Source organism: Chenopodium quinoa, unplaced genomic scaffold, assembly GCF_001683475.1.
Source record: "Chenopodium quinoa cultivar QQ74 unplaced genomic scaffold, ASM168347v1, whole genome shotgun sequence".
NCBI lineage: Eukaryota > Viridiplantae > Streptophyta > Magnoliopsida > Caryophyllales > Amaranthaceae > Chenopodium > Chenopodium quinoa.
Genome location: NW_018743434.1, coordinates 302,805 through 322,171, shown reverse-complemented (window position 1 = coordinate 322,171; position 19,367 = coordinate 302,805). Strand labels below are relative to the sequence as shown.

The following is a 19,367-nucleotide window of genomic DNA, read 5'->3' as shown; positions in this document are numbered from 1 at the left end:
TTAATTAAAAAATAAAGAGGTTTCTAAAAAAATTTAATAAATGTAAACAATTTATAAAAAATACCTCCTTGTCCAATAGGGTCATATCCAAACTTATTAAGCTATCTTGTTTGCGGAATTTAGTACATCAAACAGGTGAGAAACTCATACTTTTGATTATCCAATCATTTTTGCTCGAATTTATTTCCCTGATTAAATTAGATTTGCAAGTAAAAACAAAACATAAATATATAATCGTTAAGTATCCCAAATAAAACATAAACAATCATTTTTGCTCGAATTTATTTCCCTGATTAAATTAGATCTGCATATAAAAACCAAACATAAACATATAATCGTTAAGTATCCCAAATAAACACAATGTAAGTAATAATTATAAATATAAATTTAAACATGGATTTAAAAAATAAAGCCAAGAATTACCTAGCAATTGATGACCTAAAACTGACACAAAATTACTAATACAAAATTTGTTTGATTTGGTTTTGTATTGATAAGGAATTTTGTTGGTGTCGTATAATTTGTCAATTTATAATGGTAGGTATCAAAAATTTTAATTTTTATAATTAAGGAACCATTTTTATTTCTTATCATAAACACTATAAAAATTTATCTTATAATGGTAGGTATGAAACTTTAATGTAGTCATTTATCATTTGAAAATAATATTACTAGATGAAGCTCGTGCGATGCACGGTTTGTTTGTATTTTTTTAAACAAAATATTTTACTAAATATATATTTATCTGATAAACTTTGTGATATTCGCTTGTTTATTACTTGAATTTTTTTATTATAAAATGAATTATTAATTATATTTTTCATATTTAGATTAAAATTCTAAATATAAAAAGACAATATTTTATTTCACAAAATTTCATATGTGACTAGTCACACTGTGTAATCGGGATTACTCGGTCAAGGGTTACTCGGTTGGTCAAGGGTTACTTAATCGATCAGGGGTTACTTGGACGGTGTTTTGGTGTATCTCAGCCGTCCAGATGATATGGCCATCTACACAAAAAACGCGCTGATTTTATTTTTATAATTAATATAAAATTTTAGATTTAAAATAAATTGCAACTCTTTTTTTCATGGGCTAAAATATAACATTTTCCTATGTGGCACTCTAATAAATTATTATTTATTATTATATTCCTATATAGTGCTTTAAAAAAAACTTATGTGACATAATCGTACTGTAGCATTCTAAAAATATTAATCGTATGTGGCGCTTTTTTTTTTTATTAAAATCCTACGTAGCGCTTTTAAAAAAATAATCTTACGTGGCATAATCCGATTGTAGCGTTTTAAAAATATTAATCCTACATGGCATTCTAATAATTTTTTAAAAATTAAAATCCTATGTGGCGTTCTAAAATCTAGGGAAAAAACTCCCCTTTATATATATACCAATTTTGTGACCGGGCGATGCCCAGATTGTTGATTAAATTTTAGTATAAACTTTTTGGCTTGAATGTTAAATATGTTCATGCAATCCTTTTTGATAATTTAGAATATTTAGACTTGCGATATCATATTACTTATTTATATAATAGTGTACTTTTAATTAAAATATATTAAATTTATCAAAAAGGATTATTCTAATTTAATATTATTGAAAACTTCTTTAAAATAAGATCCATTTACAATACATTTATTTTATTAAAAATTAATAGAGAATTAGTGAAATAATTTTAGTTTGGTAAAAATATTTTAAGTTTCGAAATAATTTAAGTCAAATAAAAATAATTTCAAGTCAATAATAACACAGAAGTTTTTAAAACGAATTTAGGATATAGAAGTTTTTAAAACGAATTTTATGGTGGAAATAAAACTGAGTAGGATATTTATTAAAAATTATTATTAATTTTGTATTTATTAAATATTAGAAGTATATCGATAATTAAACTCTATACGATAATTTTATCTTAAAAAACTTATCCAAAATTCGTTTTTCTTAGCATCATATGTGTCACAATAAAACCTATTTATCGCCTACGTAGCTCGACACTTGGCGAAAAATTGGAATGCCAAGTGTCGCTGTCTCGCGGCCTGACTGCGAGACTGACTTTATTTATTAGTGACATGATATTAGATTTGTGATATGATTTTAAGTATTTTTATTTATTTTATTGGGTTAATTTATTTCATCCGTCATCTAGGTATAAATTTTGGGTTTTTTTTTTTTTTTTTTTTTATTTTTTTATTTTTCTTATTTTGTTGGATTAATTGCACGTTAGTATGTCGAATCACAAATTATTTAATTTATAAATAACTTTTTGGAGATTTATCTTTTCATATTTTTTTTTGGATTTGTTATACTCATAGTATGTATGCCAAAGATTTTATGTCTTTGTAATTTATTAATTAATTAATATCTTTTTGGAGATTTATCTTTTCTTGTATTTTTTTTAAGATTTTTATACTCGTAGTAATGATTTAATGAATTTATTTTTACCCATTTTTTTTACTTTACTTTTTTACCAATAAAATAATTTAATTTGTGGTATTTAATCTACGTGGCATTAAAATTTTAGATATCAAATCTAATTCGTTCTTTTTATCTAGGTGGCGTTATAATTTTTTAATTCAAAAATAAAATATAAATCTATTTTATCATTGGTCGAAATAATTAGATTGCTTACGTGGCGTTTCGAATGAATGCCTATTTTATTTATATACTAGTTTTGTGCCCGGACGATGCCCAAATTGTTGATAAAGAATTTAGAATAAACTTTTTGGTTTGAATGTTAAATATGATCCTATAATTCCTTTTAATAATGCATGATATTTAGACATTTGATATCTGTGAGGAGGGTGTGCCCATCGTAGGGGATCCTTCTCCTCTATGCCCATGGCCCTTAAAAGCCTAGGACTTTACACTTTTTTAAGGTGTGTTAGGATTTGAATTCCTGACTATTTAGGGGACCTTGAATTAGAGTTGATCTTATCATTACGCTTTTTTGTAAGAACTAATAAAGAATCGCCAATGAGTTTTAGGAAAACTCATAAACCTCATCCATGCCCAAATTGGTCTCCTTGTACCAGAAATGAGTTCGGGAGCGAGGGGTACTAAAACAACGTTTCTTTTAGAGAGGAATCGCTATTCTAGCCCAAATGTGGCCTCTACTACCTCTTCCTTTTTCCCAATTTCGTTACCAAACAATATATGCAATGTGATACCTAAAACTAAGTTAGTTGATTTTATTTACACACGTTAATCACATAAATATTACATTGCAACGAATGTCGTTATTCTTATTTAATTCAAATTCGTGAAGGGACAAAATAAATAAGATTCGCCTTGGCTTAGGTGATAAAACAATCAATTAATTATTCAAATTCTAGTCTTGATTAACACAAGAATACTATGTGAAATTAATTAATTAAAGTTTATTAAAGGTGATCAAGCAATACTAATTAATTGATTAAAAGTTGTTTAAGCAAGAAAAGAAAGGTGATTTATCTAAGTGCTCGGGAATTTACCACTTTTCCTTGCTAGATCTTCGTTTTGAACACTTAAGGACTCCTTGTTCGGGAACCTCCATCGTAAGAACAAACAATTAAAGGGTGAGTGTTTAGGACAAGAGGGATGATTAGTGCATGAGTTCACAAAGTTTCGGCTGACTTTTAGGTTAATTTCTGTGTGTTTCAAAGCTCGTATTGAACCTCGATCTATTTATAGGGAATGGGTGAGTTTAGGGTTTTGAACATTCTACCGCAGCAGGTGGCGCGCACAATTCAATTGGTTGCGTGCCGCTGTTGCACTCAAGTGATTAAGCTGCGCTGCACTGGGCAGCTCAACCTATGATCTTGCGCGTGGCTTTATGATAAGATTCGATTCAACATTTTTATGAAATTCTGAATCTTCCGCAAGTGCATCACTGGAGGTTGCGCTGGGTGTCACGCGCAACCTTGTGAGTTGCGCGTGTCAAGCTAGTGCGACTCCTTGAGTTGCACGCAGTTTTTCCTGCGGCATCCCTAGATTTTAACCTAGGCGCTTCTAAATCCGTCAAAATTAGGTTTAATCTCGGGATTAGGCCTAATTGTTGATCGTGCTTAGTATTAACAAGCTTTGGTTCATTTTGTTTTGGGTCAAGCTAGTTCGTTTATGTGTTTAGGCTTTAATCAGTAATCCATAAGCATTCTTCACTCCAATCCAACACAAAGATGGGATTATTTATCGTCATAACACTTCCGGTCTGAACAGGGGACCAAAAGTTGATGTCTACAATATCATATTGCTTATTTATATAATATTGTACTTTTTGTAGGTTTGTTTGTAGATAGATATCTATGTTATTGTTGACTTGAAATTATTTTTATTAAACTTAAATTATTTTTATTGAAATGAAAGTATTTTTACCAACTATAATTATTTTTACTGATTAAAAATTATTTTTTACTAATTTTCAATTATTTTTTAATAAATTAAACATATTATAAATGAATCTTATTTTAAAGAACTTTTTAAAACAAGTTTTATGATTGAAATAGAACCGAGTTTTAGGATATTTATTAAAAGTTATGATTAATTTTGTATATATGAAATACTACCTCCATTCCTGAAAGTTCAACTCACTTACTATTCATCTGGTCAAAATAAATAACTTTGACCACATATTATAATTTATACAATAGAAATAAACTAGTATGAGGGATCTTATTAGATTCCCTTTATTATAAAATTTTCAAATATCAACTTTTTTTAATTTTCAGTTAAACATAGTCGAAGATATTCATGGTCAAAAATGTTCATTGGAGACCGCGCAAATGCAAAGTGAGTCGAATTTTCAGGAACAGAGGGAGTATTAGAAGTATATCGATAATAAAACTCTATACAATATTATTATCTTAAAAACTCTATCCAAAATCCGCTTACTTGGTATCATATGTGTCAAAATAATACCTATTTATCGCCTACGTGACTCAACACTTGGCGAAAAACTGGAATGTCAAGTGTCGCTGTCTCATGGCTTGGTTTTGAGACCGGCTTTATTTATTAGTGAAGTGATATGATATTAGATAATAATAATAATAATAATAATAATAATAATAATAATTATTATTAGTAGTAGTAGTAGTAGTAGGTCTAAAGATCATTAATTCTATATATAATCTTATGTTTGGATAGAAACTAGTCTTAAACCCGTGCGATGCACGATAGTCTAATATATTATATTATTTTTATTTTTTTGGTATTTGAGCGTATTGTGATTTATTGATCTAAACTCTCATAAATTTTAAAAAATTCAACAATATATCAATACCATTTAAGCATTTATCCCCAAAAATATTAATATATAAAACCGAATTTCTATAAATTAGAAAAGATGTAAATTTTTACCAAAAAATATTAATATATGTAAGCGAATTTCATAAAACCAGAAAAGATGTACATTTATACCAAATAAACATTGCATAGAAAAAGGATAATCAGATGATCACAACAATTCTGCCTAATAATCATAATTTTTGACGGAATTTATGACAATTGGATACGAAACTTGTGATAATTGGAGATGGAAAATAAATTAACTTCTTCTCAACGTCCCACTAACAGATTATTCATCACTCGTCAGATACCATAAACCCAATTTTTGTCATGCAAATAAACAAAAATCTGACCAAATCAGCCAAAACAATCCCACAAACTTGACGACCCAATAGTTCTTAAAACAGAGTAAAAAGAAGCATCAATTAACAATGATAGACAATGAGAGTGAAAAAATATAAATTCTGAAAAAATAAAATAAATAATTCATAATATCACAAATCTATACAAATAAATTCACCAGTGCAACCCGATTTCAGATCTAAAACCAAAATTTTAAATTGGTAAAAATACAAACCTTGTTGTAACATATCTGACGAAACCGATCACGAAAAACCCAATTTCTTCTAAGCAAAAACTCAAAATTTGGTTGGAGAGATCAATTGCATGTGTATTGTGATATAAATAGGAGAGGGAAATGTGAAACTGACTATTAAAGAAACAAATTTTAGAAACAGGTGAAGAACAATGATAAGAGGAAAAGAAATAACAGGTTTAAAAGGAAAAAAAAATTGAAACGCTTCAGCCTGATTTTTTTTTTTTTTTTTTTTTTTTTTTTGTAAAGGACGTTTCAGTAAGATTAATAAGGCTTAAATTTTTGTAAAACCAAAAAAAAAAAAAAAATTGTTTTAAGTAATACGACCTTTAGCCCGTCCGCTAAAAACAAGTCCACCTTTTAATTATCCCAGAATAATACCATTTTTAGGGGGTGTCCACTTTAAACAGGTTATTACCTGTTGGTAAGAAATGGTAACCTGATTAATAGGTTATATGGACACGTGTCATCATTTTATTGGTTTGTAAATTAATTTTTTTTTATAATGTTTTTAACTTTTTGAAATTATTATTATATTGGTTAAAAAGAAAATTAAAAAAAAAATGTTAACCCCTTCTATCAATTCCGGTTAACCCCTTCCCCATTTCAACCATTATCGCTGACCCAACAATTGTCCATCCTCCACCACTGTTAACCCTACAGTACAACCGCCCAGTTGTCATAACCACCCCAAAAACCCAAGCAAGTTGTCATAACCACCCCAAAAAACCAAGCAAGTTGTCACAACCGCCCAGTTGTCATAACCGTCTAGAAACCAATCCGACCACCTAAAAACTCACCACAGCCACCTGAATCGTTCTTCCCCTTTCCGCAAAATCATCCACATCACTTCGAAAACCCACCCTCTACTTGAAACCCTAGACCCACCACCCCAAAAACCTCGGCCTGCCTCTAAAACCCAGACCCACTACCGTTTAGATTTAAGGGGTTTCGGGAGAGGGGTTGTTGGTTCAGCCGTTCAGGGAAAGAGGGAGGGGGTGATGCGCGACAAGGGGGAGGGGGTTAGCGCCGGCGCTGGGGGAAGGAGGTCTGGATGCGGTCGGCGTCAAAGGGTAGGGAAGGGGTTGCTGGCAAGGCGTCGAGGAAAGGGAAAGGGTTGCTGGTGGAGGAGGTTGGGTGGGGGATGCTTTTTTTTTTAAAAAAAATAATTATTTTAATTGTTAACCATAATTAAAGCTTTAATTAAGAGATAATTAAAGTGTTAAACGAATTTATTAAAATAAAATAAAATTGTTTATCGGTCATTCAGATTGTAGGTAAAAACAAAGGTGATATTATTCTGGGATAATCAAAAGGTGGACTTGTTTTTAGTGGACGGACTAACGGTCGTATTATTTAAAACAATTTTTCCGAAAAAAAAAAAAACTCAGAAAAGGAGACAACTTTGAGATTATTTTTTTTTATTTTTTTGTTAATATTTTTTATTCAGAAAAAATAGGAAGTGGACAGGTTTCCTTCCAACTTCCTGTTATAAAATAATAGTATAGATTTAGGAAGGAAAGGGAAAAGAAGGGAGGGGAGGGAGGAAGAATTTTCATTCCTTTGTTTGGATAGAGGTGAAAGTGAAGGGAAAAGAGGAAAGAGGAATTGCATAGGCTGTACACATTAGAAACTCATTTAAGCATTTTCTCGAACACCTTGTGTGTAAAATCAAATTCATTACCTTTAATATACATATAGATAAATATTTTATACATCAAACATAAATAAAGCACTAAAAAAATAAGCAATTACCATCTAATGAGTCTAATCAAAATTATTCAACCCAAAAATCAGAAACATTTTCCATTTCACAAAGTAGAAAATAAGGTTGATTATAGTGTATAATGTTAAGGAAAATAAAAGGGTACAATTGTCTTTTTACAATTAATCTGTTTGTATAATATGTTTTCCTTCCAAATCTTTTCAAATTTGGAAAGATTTTATTCTTTGATAATTACACAACTTTTCTTTTCATTTCCTTTCCCTCCATTTCCCTCACCCCTTAATTTGTTATCAAAACAATGATTTATCCAAACACACCATAAATGATTTAAAAGATTGAACGCTATTTATTAAAAAAAAAAAAGTTGAACGTTATCATTAGAGACGGATTTAAATTCAAGGTAATGAGGTCAATTTGACCCACGTAGTTTTTGGAAAAAAAAAATCTAGGGTCAACAGATCAATTGAATTATTTAATATGAGAAAGATATTATGAAAATTATGAGTATTCTATTGATACACATAATTATACGTATGTGTCAATATAATATATATATATAGTTTCATGTAATTTGTTAATATATACTTTGTAAATAATTATATAATTTGTTTCATGTTGATTGAACCCACTAAAAAAATGCTAGATTCGGCACTGGTTATCATTATTCCGCTTCTTCTAAACCTGAAATCTATATTATAAAAAAATTTAAATTAATAATTAACAAAAAAAAAACTTTAAATTAATAAAAATAATACGTTCAAGCTAGAGAATTCAAATTGCATCATATGATTGTTTCCACATAGGCACGAGTATCATGTTTCGTGTTACCCTCTGTTACATCACCTGATATGATTCGACGATAGCAATAATGATGTTGACCCTTGATAACAGAGAAGGTAGGAGGGTTGACAATAACGAAACAGAACAATCGGATTTTGACATTATTATTACACGAATTTTCTTGTTTTTGCAAAGAAATTAAATGGTCTTATATTCATTAGTAGGGGCTAGGGCATTTATATTTATAGGACTAGAACACGTATTTGGCGATAGTCGACTACTTTATTTTATTTTTTTACTTTGACTTGGGATACCAATACTGCTACTTGGATTTATCTTCTTAAGAGTTTTTTATCCTTAGGTTTTGCATAAATTATGCGAAAACTAAATACTTACAAAGTATATAAATTCATTTAATCAGCAACCAAAAACCTAAATATCATGATATATACACATCAATTTGCCCATTTGGCAGCTCTTAATTTAAGTAACTATCTTAGTATTACCATATTTATTATTATAATAAAACTATTATTGTAATTTCTAAAATAATAATAATAATAATAATAAATCATAAGTAAAAAGGGTCGAAAATAGTAAAAAAAACAAGGTTAGATCTCGTGTCATGCACAGTTTTTCACTCTTTGTTACAGAGTATCAATTTAAACTACAGTATATTTAAATATAAAAAATAATTTGGTCCAAAATCTATTTTTTATATTATCCCAAATCAAGCAACTTAAATTATTTTTTATCTTTTATGACTATGTATTATACTTCTATCGACATTTTAATGTTTTTTTTTATTTTATTTATTTATTTATTTATTTATTTTTATATCACACTTGATAGTTTTTCATTCACCAATTATGTTAGGTTGAAAGATATATATTCATGATTTTTTTTATTATAAATGATCATTATAAGTAAAAAAAAAAAAAGTAATTACTTATATAAGAATTTATATGAAGAGATGGTTAGATATCTAAGTTGGTAAATATATTATTTTACGATTTTTTTTTTCTAAATTTTGAAAGAAAATATTTTACATATATTCTCTATCAATTCTTGTAAAAGTTTTTCTATAAAAAAAATATGATGACACGTGTCATTACTGGTGTATCTTTTAGTATATAGTTAAAGTTATTATTGATTGATTATTGATTGATTAGGCTACTTCAAACTTAAATGATCAAGAAAACTAAACCCTATAATAGAAGTGAGAAAAGAATACAGAGTAGGTGGACGGCTTGTTTATTGGTAATTTGGTATACTTCAATTCTTCAATCATATAGCTCTTTTAGTCATTAACCACTAATAACTAACTCGTTAATTCTATATTAATCGTACCTTCCAATTTTTTTAATACCCCAGCGGAGTATGAATTTTTCACCGTAGGAATCACTAAATGAGCTATGGAATTTTGTTGCTTAATTTATTTTGTTTTGTGGCACGATTCACATTCAACCGTAGGTATTAATTTGACTAATACGAAGTATTTCTTTTTAACCCATCCCATTTCGACAAATGCAAATATTTAACATTTAGAATTCAATGTTACCGTCAAAAAAAAAAAAAAAAAAAAAATAATAATAATAATAATAATAATTCAATGTTACATTTAATAACACCTTTCTTACCATGCATGGTCTAAGCGTCATTGCCAGCTAAAAAATTAGTAATAATTAGATTAAACAAAATATAGTTGAGGTTGACTGCCAATAGGCTATAAGGCCTATAAAGCAAGACTTTTACACTATATCATACGAATCTATGCAGTTTCCAGTACATGGATCATTGGATCAAACTCACTGCCTTCCCAGAATTGAAGGTAACCAATCAGTTTTACAATGAACAAAATGAAGAAATCGAGAAAGTTACAAGATCCGTACAAAGTGTAAGTGTAAATGTCTATGATTCACATTAATCATTGATGATGTATGAAGAATTAGTAAACCCAAAATTCTTTGATAAAATGGACCACAATTTCTACTGAACTATGCTTAATTGGAACAGGCTACTGTTGTTTCAAGATGAGGTCTCTAATCGTTTCAGTAGCACCTCAACCATTTTATCACCGGGAATTTCTTCCTCAGTCTTGGCCTTCACATCCCTCAATTTCACAATTCCTTCTTTCAGATCACGCACTCCAACCATAACGGCAAAAGGAATCCCTGATGATTCTGCACGCTCAAATATTTTGAAAACCTTTTTGACAGTTACATATTCTGCTTTTATTTTGGCTAGCCACAGTTCATTAACCAATTCAACAGCTAAAATCAAGTCATCTTCAACACTTTTGCCAGGTCGTGACACTACACCCACCAAAACTTGGGTTTCATTAGCGCGTACAATCTGCCATATGCAGTACATCAATTCAGGAAGCAGTTAGTATTGAAAATTGATTGACCAAAATTATTTCATGAACACACATTCAACAATACAATCAAAGCAACAATATATACCAACATATTCCCGGCAAAAGCAAAAGAGTCAAAAGACCAAAAATACACATCATGTATCCCTACTCTCTTCCCATCTTCTTCATCTAGGGAAGGATACCCTAGCAAAAGAGCTTATATCTGAAGGTTTTTACTAAAGGACAATCTAAACAATATCACATGGCCGGGAGGCATTCTGGTTCAACTATGCAGTACGCCACTACATCAACACTGTTGCGTAGTGGGAAAAGATAAAACTCAGTTACAAATAAATTATTAAATTTAACAGAATCATTGCTACGTGGAATATGGATATTATACGTCCATACCAAAGCCTCCGAGGAAAAGGCTCTGTCACCAGAGCTGCTTGAAGCAGAAGGGAAAAAAAGTAGAGAGTATTTTATCTACATCCTCCCAACTCAACCTCCCTTCTCGCCCTTAGGGGCTGGCCAAAAAATAAAAAAATTATAACAGAAGAATGCACGGCAATAGGATTCATCAATTACCTACATATCATGAATGGCAGCAACAGTTTTACCATTCAGTTCAAAGAATAGCATGAATCAAACAAGTTGTATTTAAGAAATTAATTTCAAATTACCTGGTTTTGATCTTTCTGGTTTTGCTCCATGATTGCAAATACACGTTCTATTCCCAGACTACCACCAACTGAAGGAACCTGCTTTGAACCAAACATCCCAATAAGATTGTCGTAGCGTCCACCAGCAGCAATGGATCCAACCTGGCAGCACAAATGGGTGACTCATATTGATCATGAATCAGGAATGTGGAATAACTTGCCAAATAAATATAAAAACGATCAAAATCCATAAATTTGAATTACTCTGTAATATGTTATAAAATCTTACTCAATCACACCACAATACAGAGTATATATATTTTCTGTGGGCTAGGGAGGCAGGTGGATGCTATGTAGTGAGAAATAGCGAGTTACTGTTGCCAATTAGTTATAAACAGAGAAGGCCATAATGACAAAACAATAGGAAAGAAAGTAACTTTTATACTCATCATTATGGATTTAAGTAAAGACAACACACACATATGCATGTAAAATATATAACGAGGAAGGGTTCACAAAATTGAGTAAAATTTTCACCTGTGTGGTTCCTTTAAAGACAGCTTCAAATATCACCCCGGTATAGTAATCAAGACCTCTTGCAAGACTTAAATCGAAAACGATTTTATCTACACACTTCGATTTCTCCAAGAGTTTGAATAACAGTTCCAATTCATCTAATGCAAGGGCTGCTCCTTCATGTTTCAGAAAATCGCTTCCTTCCTGTTTAAGCTTCAAGAGCAGCTCCAGAGGAGATCCCTTTTCTTTCACAAAATTACCTATCATATCAGCTGTCTCTTCAAGTAAACCCTTTTCCTCAACCTGCATAAGTTAAAACAGTTCATCATCAACCAAAATATATCTTCTATTTTATTAACAAATGGGTAACCAGTGTCATCATATGCAACAATGGTTTTTTATTAACAAATGACTAAAAGACTTTTCAAAATCCTGAAATATATATTGTACTAGTCTTTCTCAGTAAAAGAGTGAGAGATATAGAGAGTGGAACAAGTCTCACCATCTCCTTTTTCACTAGCTCAAATGACTGTTTGTCCATCTTGTCAATACTAGAGCAGATTGTTCTAAACTTTTCTGGAGGAACTCCACAAATATCTAACATTCCATCAAGCAACTTGCGATGATTCAACTTTACCTGGAGACATAGTTCAGTAGAGGACACCGTTAAGAATCAAATATGTTAGATCAATATAAAATTTAAATTTTGAGGTTAACTCAAATTTAACATCTTGTCAAAAAAAAAAAAAAGAAAAAAAAAAGTCATTTAACAGAGAGATAAGTACGTAGGATTCAAAGTTCAAACACAAATGGTTAAGAACAACAGTAATAAACTATTGGAACCTACTTCAAATTAAAAGTACCTCATACTCTCCAATGTTCAATTCGTCAAGAAGCTCAGTCAATATTTTAACCACCTCAAAATCAGGCCCCATCTTCTCAAACTGGCCAGCAATGTCAAAATCACATTGATAAAATTCACGATATCTTCCCTTAGATGGGTTGTCCCTTCTGTAAACTTTTGCTATTTGGTATCTTTTGAATGATGTAAGACTATTCATTGCCACATGTCGAGCAAACGGGACAGTCAAGTCATATCGCAAAGAACAGAGTTCCCCTCCCTGCATCAAATTTGGCACAATAATAACAATCAATCAAACTAATTAAACCCTAGATTATTTGCAATTAATACACAAAGTATTGAAAATCAAAACACATAAAGCAAAAAACCACAAAAAGAGAATTACATCTGCAGAGTTTTAAAATCAAAGATTTAACTTATGAGGACATACAAAACCTTTTTAAAGTCATAGCTCATGTCAGTGATACACCAGAGTTGTGTGCGAGCATTTTAAAAGAACTTAAAAGTTGATGATAAAAAGCAAATGGGTAGAGGTCTGGGCAAAACAGAAAAGTTATATTTCAACTACAAACATGAGTAGTTATATTTCAACTACAAACATAAGATGTAGAAATTTTCTCAACTACAAACAAAAGAAGTAGAAAAGGTTACGTGCCAATTAGGGTTATGGACTTATGATTAATTCCAGAAAGGAAAATTTATGCTGTAGAAACTGGTCGTCAAAGAAGGTTATATACTCATTTTTCCATTCAAAGAAACATATATCCAGACAGAGGAGCAAATTAGAGGTGCATTACCTGATCAGCCAAATCATAAATCAATTTTGAGTCTTCTCCATACTTTCCCATCAAAGTCTCTCTCAATTCAAAAACAGGAGTATCCAATGCCATAGCACCGTGCCTCTTGAAAACATCTGTGATTATTGAAAAAGCTTTTTCCCTCACAGTCATCTGTTCTTTAGCAAAATCGCGTGTACCCTGGTATACATGGAAGAGTAAAAATGGATTAAATATTACAAGGCTTTAGATGGCACCTAAAATAGCACAAGAAGACAAGAAACATGTCCACATGAGAAAGAATGACAAAAGAATATTTTTCAAAAATAGTACAAAATCAGGCATTATCAAGTAACATTATATCATGAAATACCGCAGAAGGTGGTCTTGCATGGACTTTGACAGTAAAGTCAAACCAAAGCCACAAGAAATTGCAGATTCAAGCAAAAAAGCACTAAATAGGATAAATGACAAGTGCTTTCAAAGTACAAATATTACAAATCAACACCAGCGGCTAAGAGAGCAACCCGATATGATTATGAACTATAAACAAGTATCATCCCTCCCTCCCAGGCTCCCCTACATTTTCACCATGTGCCATCACAATTTTATTCTAATACATCAATAATTCTAATACAACAACAACAACAACAACAACAACAATAATAATAATAATAATAATAATAATAATAATAATAATAAATAAAAAAATTAAAAAAAAATTTAAATAAAAAAAAATTAAAAAAAAACCCAACTATGTTGTAGACTCCATTTCTCATAATCCAATGCATAAAGTTGATCATAAGATGATAAGAATTGAAAATTGTCATACCATACCATGACACACTTTTTTAGTCATGAGATGCACTTTCCAATTGATTATGGCTCAGACTACAATTCATGATCAACTTGATCATGAATGAGGTTGCCCTAAAAAGGACCCCTCTTGTGAGTTCTGATGAAAAACAAGAATGAACTTCAGAATAATTTATATTTCAAAAGAAACATTTTAACCTAATATCAATTCTATATATATCAATATGTATACATGAATTCAGTTCTAGAAACTTGACCCTTACTCTGACATAAAATGGTATTTGAGCACAAAATAATCACATCATATTGTGACTTAAAAATGAAATGTTTTAGTCCAAGTCAAATCCGATGGAGCTGAATGATGTAAGGTACTTTGCTTTCACATAAACAAAATCAAGCTTGTTAAACGTTAGCTAAAGTGAATAGGCCTACCAAAAACTGATTGACTACCCTCATCTCCAAACCTGATCAAGCAAAGTAGCAATGTCCTTTAATCAAAGTAAGTCTTTGACATGACCTTCTGAGTTACCACTAGGCAACCAGTAGAATTCCCAACTATTTGTTTATTTATCCACTCGTGGGTCATGGCATTGAATGTCAAACATCAATAACATAATTTGTATACGACTCAAATCACTCATTAACTCTAGTTGTTCTCAATATTCATTAACATTTTACTCATCATTCATTATGATCTGTTTTTAAGGATATGATATATACATTAAGAACTTGCTAGCTAAAACTTTGATATTCACAAATCTTATTTCATTGATATTTGAAAGTGACAAAAAGTAGAAATTTAAAGTGACAGATAATGTAGTGTAATAATTAGGATAAGAGGGAGTCATACTAGTTAGTTTCAAAATTTTATTATTTATTTTAATAATTTTACATATTACAGAAAAAAGAAGAAACTTTTTTAAAAAAAACCTATTGTGTTTTACACAGCAGTTTAAGGGTGTCTTCATTGAAAACTTCAATTTTTCCCTCAAAAGCGATGAGTAAAAGACAATAATACATTTTATACTACGATAACAGGGGCATAACTCAACAGCTTACTCACATGACATGGATGTTTTTACCTTCACTCCTCTCACTACATGTGGGTCTTTGATATACTAGACCATGAGTTTAAAAATTTATGTTAAACATTATCCTATAAAGATTCCATAAAGGAAAAGGACACTGCCACCTCCACGGCTCCACACCATCAGAACAGGGATGGACTATCAAATGATAACTACATTCTTAGTTAAACAATGCATATAATTCTTAGTTAAACAATGCATATAATTACCATCAAATTGTAAGTACTCAATTTACTATTGTCCTTGGCAAAGGACAATGAAGATGGGTGTTCAGCCCAAAGCTATGGTACAACACTAACAGGACATTGTAACTAAGCAACCCCCAAAAAAAAAAAAAAAAAAAAAAAAAAAAAAAAAAAAAAAAAAAAAAAACACATAATAACTAGTTTCAAACATTCGGTCAAGTACTGAAGCTCAATCAGTAGATAGTCCATACCCAATGGACCAGAATAGATAATAAAAGTTCGTACATTTTCACTAATTATTATATCAACTGCATTCGTATCATTGCATGAAGAAGATAGTACAAGCTTATCAAAGAGGCATTATTCAGGAATGAGTTCCAAGACAGCTATAAGTCAAGAACAGGATGGAACATTTCATGAAATCTGTGAATTCTGTATATGAATGTGACAGCCAATTAGCTCCATGCTGCTAACTAGTTGAATAATTCAATGAATCCACACCTCTGCATTGCTAAACTTCTACTTAACATATGTATGTACATAGATGAATGATCAAAAAGAAATCAGGCAACTTTATCGATATGCATCAGCCTAATTTCCCCAAGCCACCAATTTGCTGGACTTATGCCAGGCTTCATGAAAAGGACAAATTGGGGAATCCCCTTCGATTATTTCAGCAATCGGTTGGGAAATGCCTACAGTGCCTTGGCAGAGTTTGTTATGGAATGAGAAGTGACGTAAGCAAATTGGTAGTATAAAGAGCAGGGGTGAGAAAAAAAGACCTTGAGAGACTAGTTCATACAACCAATTTCCGTGATTTTGGGGTGATCTAATAGCACCTTTGATATCATAACTTTTATAGTTCCGCTATTCGTTTAATCTCATTCGTTTTCATCATAGTTCAATCCTTAGATTTCATTCGATAAATGTTATATAATAATTGTAATATTATTAGCATTAAAGCAGGAACAATGATTTACAGAAATAAAAAGAAATGTGCAACAGACATCAACCGCATAAAAGATACTAAACAGAATCATAAGACCAACAAAACAATACCTTTGGGATCTTCGGGAGTCTTCTGCTTTCATTGCTTTCGACAATTTCTTTTATTTTCTCTATGAAATTGCCAAAGGCAGGAACCTTGGGGTCCAATAATGAGCATAAATTATCAGCTAATTTTTGCAAGTTGGCATGAACATCAGCTCCATCCTCTATAACATTCTGCAACCTTTCTCTAACAAGCTCCAGGACAACCAATGTCCCCTTCCCGAACACCTTTTTCTTTTTATCTTTCTTCTTATCTACTTTAGCATTTTCTCCATTAGCAGCAACTTCATTCTTGTCAAGCAAATCACTTCCCTCCAACGAAGCAATGGCAGTTATCATCTCCCAAGATACCGCGGTCATTACCAAGCCAAACAGTTCATTGACATTGTGCACTAACTTCACATAATCTTTCTCGCAGGCGGCTTTCGAGGCTATCATATAAGCATCTCGCAAATTCTGTTTAGTAGGGCACTTCTCATCAATCAGGCTTTTCAAACTTGACTGTAACCCATCACTAACAATGGAACTAACACTCAAATCCGCCCTACTCAAACTACTTTCACCCAAATTCCTAAGCACGGATTCTAACGACATCAAAACCGATTCCCACGCCTCCCCTGTTCCACCTACATTACCCTTAGTTACCGAATTCAACTCGGCCCTAGCTATCGAGTGCACAGCCCTTGCAGAAGCCCTCAAACTCCCGTAAACCTTCGGAATACTCGAAACCGCATCAACCTCAACCTTACCAGTCAATTTGGACCCATTAAGCAAAACCTTAAGATCACTAGCAACACTAGCTTCATCTTTCACACATTTCCCATCTCCTGAATCAACCAAATTAAAAGCCGATACATTTGCCTTCGACGCCTCACACGACAAAGCCGCCACCATCTCCGATACAGGGGACAAACACGAGGCCCCATAATCCAACAACGCACAAATACCATCTAACACAGATACAGATAAACACGCATCTAACACACATTTCTCCTCTTCAGTAACATCAATTGACTCAAAAACTAAAGAAGTGGATTCAGAATTTAGGGTTTTGCATATCAAATTGGGGATTTCAATACGAATTGGGGAAGCAGACAGCAAAAGCTTGGACAATAGAATAGTCGCAGAAGCTCTGATTTCTTCAAAAGTTAGAAATTTAGGATATTCGATCTGATACTTGATTGAAGGAGAAACGACATTACTGTTCGAAGAAGATGATAATCTCTCGAAAATGGAGGAATCAATACGTACCTGAGAGAGCTTATTGGATATCAAAAAAACTGAGGTAGATGAGAGAGATGAAGCTTTTCCACCAAGTGTAATGGCCGCCATTTGAGGTTTGTCAGCCATTGATGCAGAGAAGAGAGAAAGTAAGGTTTTAGGGGTTTTCTGCTGCGACGTCTGCGAGTAGTGAAGCAAAGGAAGCGTCGGGGGTAGTGGAAAGAAATCAGAGAATGTTGCAAAGGGCATCACAATTTGGCAAGTTTTATGAGTGGGCTTTTGCTTGGAAAATTAGTCACCATTATTAATCCCAAGTTCCCAACTTTGCCCCATCCAACCTAATATTACAGGTTACAAGACACATTTCAACGTATAATTGGCTTAAAAAATAAAAATAAAATTAAAAAAACCAAAAACCACCAAGGCCAGCCCCCTGCCACGGTGCCACCACGGCCTGCTGCCAGCCCTGCCCAACCCCTTCCCCCTGAGTGTCGGTCGCCGCCCACACCCTCTTCCCCTCCCCCGGTGCCGGAGGTGCCCCGACCACCCTCCCCTTTCCCCAACGATCACCACGAAATCCAACAAAATTCCCCAAATCCCAAACTCTAACCGTAAGCGTCGATCTCCGGCAGCGCCGATGGTGAAGGGAGGAGAGAGAGAAAAGGAAAAGGAGTGCAAGGCTAAGACCACTCTCAATGGTGAGCAAAAAAAATGCCCACCCACATTCTCTCTTAACAAATCTGTTTTGCCCATGGGCAAATTTTTTTCACAATTTCTCTCCCAATGGTGAGCAAAAAAAATGCTTGCCCACTACTCTCTCTCTCTTACTTTTTCAATACCCCACCATTACTTTCTCTCTCCTACACAACACTTTTTTATTTATTAATTTCATTTATATTTTAACAATATTACTCCAAATAAATAAAAACTAGTCTAAATTTGTGTAACTTATTTTTTATTATTTGTGTCGTTTTTATCGTTAAAATAAAGAATATGGAGGATTTATGGTATTTCTGAAATTATACCAAAATATACCAAAATGCATGTCTATTTATAGAGAATTAAATTTTATGACCGTTGGTAATTTTAATTTTTTTTTTTAATAAATATTTATTTCAGAATTTGCATTACAAAATATATAACCATTGCAAATTGTGGGGCCCACCAGAGCACTATTCATCTTAAAAAATGCTCAAGTCTTGGGCATTTTCAGAAATGCTCATGAGCATTTTTTTTGGCTTAGTCTCATTTACTCACCATTGTAATGCATGAGCAAATTTTATGCCCACCCAAAATGCCCATGAGCAAATTTTTAGCTCACCATTGGTAGTGCTCTAAGGCAGCGGTGAGGGGAGATGCGGCTGGATGTTTCCGGCGGTCGGGGAGGTTATTTATGGGTTTTTAGAGGGGAGGGGAGGTGTTACGGGAGGTTTTAAGGGGAAAAGGAGGGTGGT

At 32.1% G+C, this 19,367-nt stretch overlaps 1 protein-coding gene across 1 annotated transcript; it reads right to left on the bottom strand.

Moving 5' to 3' along the window:
- Positions 1-10,063: 10,063 nt before the first annotated feature.
- LOC110739136 (histidine--tRNA ligase, cytoplasmic-like) lies at positions 10,064-18,483 on the bottom strand. The gene is made up of 7 exons (XM_021919594.1): positions 16,702-18,483; positions 13,575-13,754; positions 12,779-13,036; positions 12,418-12,552; positions 11,937-12,218; positions 11,421-11,561; positions 10,064-10,733 (listed from the first exon to the last, which is right to left on the bottom strand). The coding sequence occupies exons 1-7, from the start codon at positions 18,160-18,162 to the stop codon at positions 10,407-10,409; spliced, it is 2,784 nt and encodes a 927-aa protein (XP_021775286.1). The 5' UTR covers positions 18,163-18,483; the 3' UTR covers positions 10,064-10,406.
- Between the last annotated feature and the right edge of the window lie 884 nt (positions 18,484-19,367).

Bases quoted from the DNA above. Each gene is read 5' to 3' on its own strand.
- LOC110739136 (XM_021919594.1), bottom strand. From the start codon at position 18,162: ATGCCCTTTGCAACATTCTCTGATTTCTTTCCACTACCCCCGACGCTT. The intron at 13,755-16,701 runs GTATTGTTTTGT...CATGTATACCAG, and splicing joins GACTCCCGAAGATCCCAAAG to GGTACACGCGATTTTGCTAA. The intron at 13,037-13,574 runs GTAATGCACCTC...AATTTGATGCAG, and splicing joins TTTATGATTTGGCTGATCAG to GGAGGGGAACTCTGTTCTTT.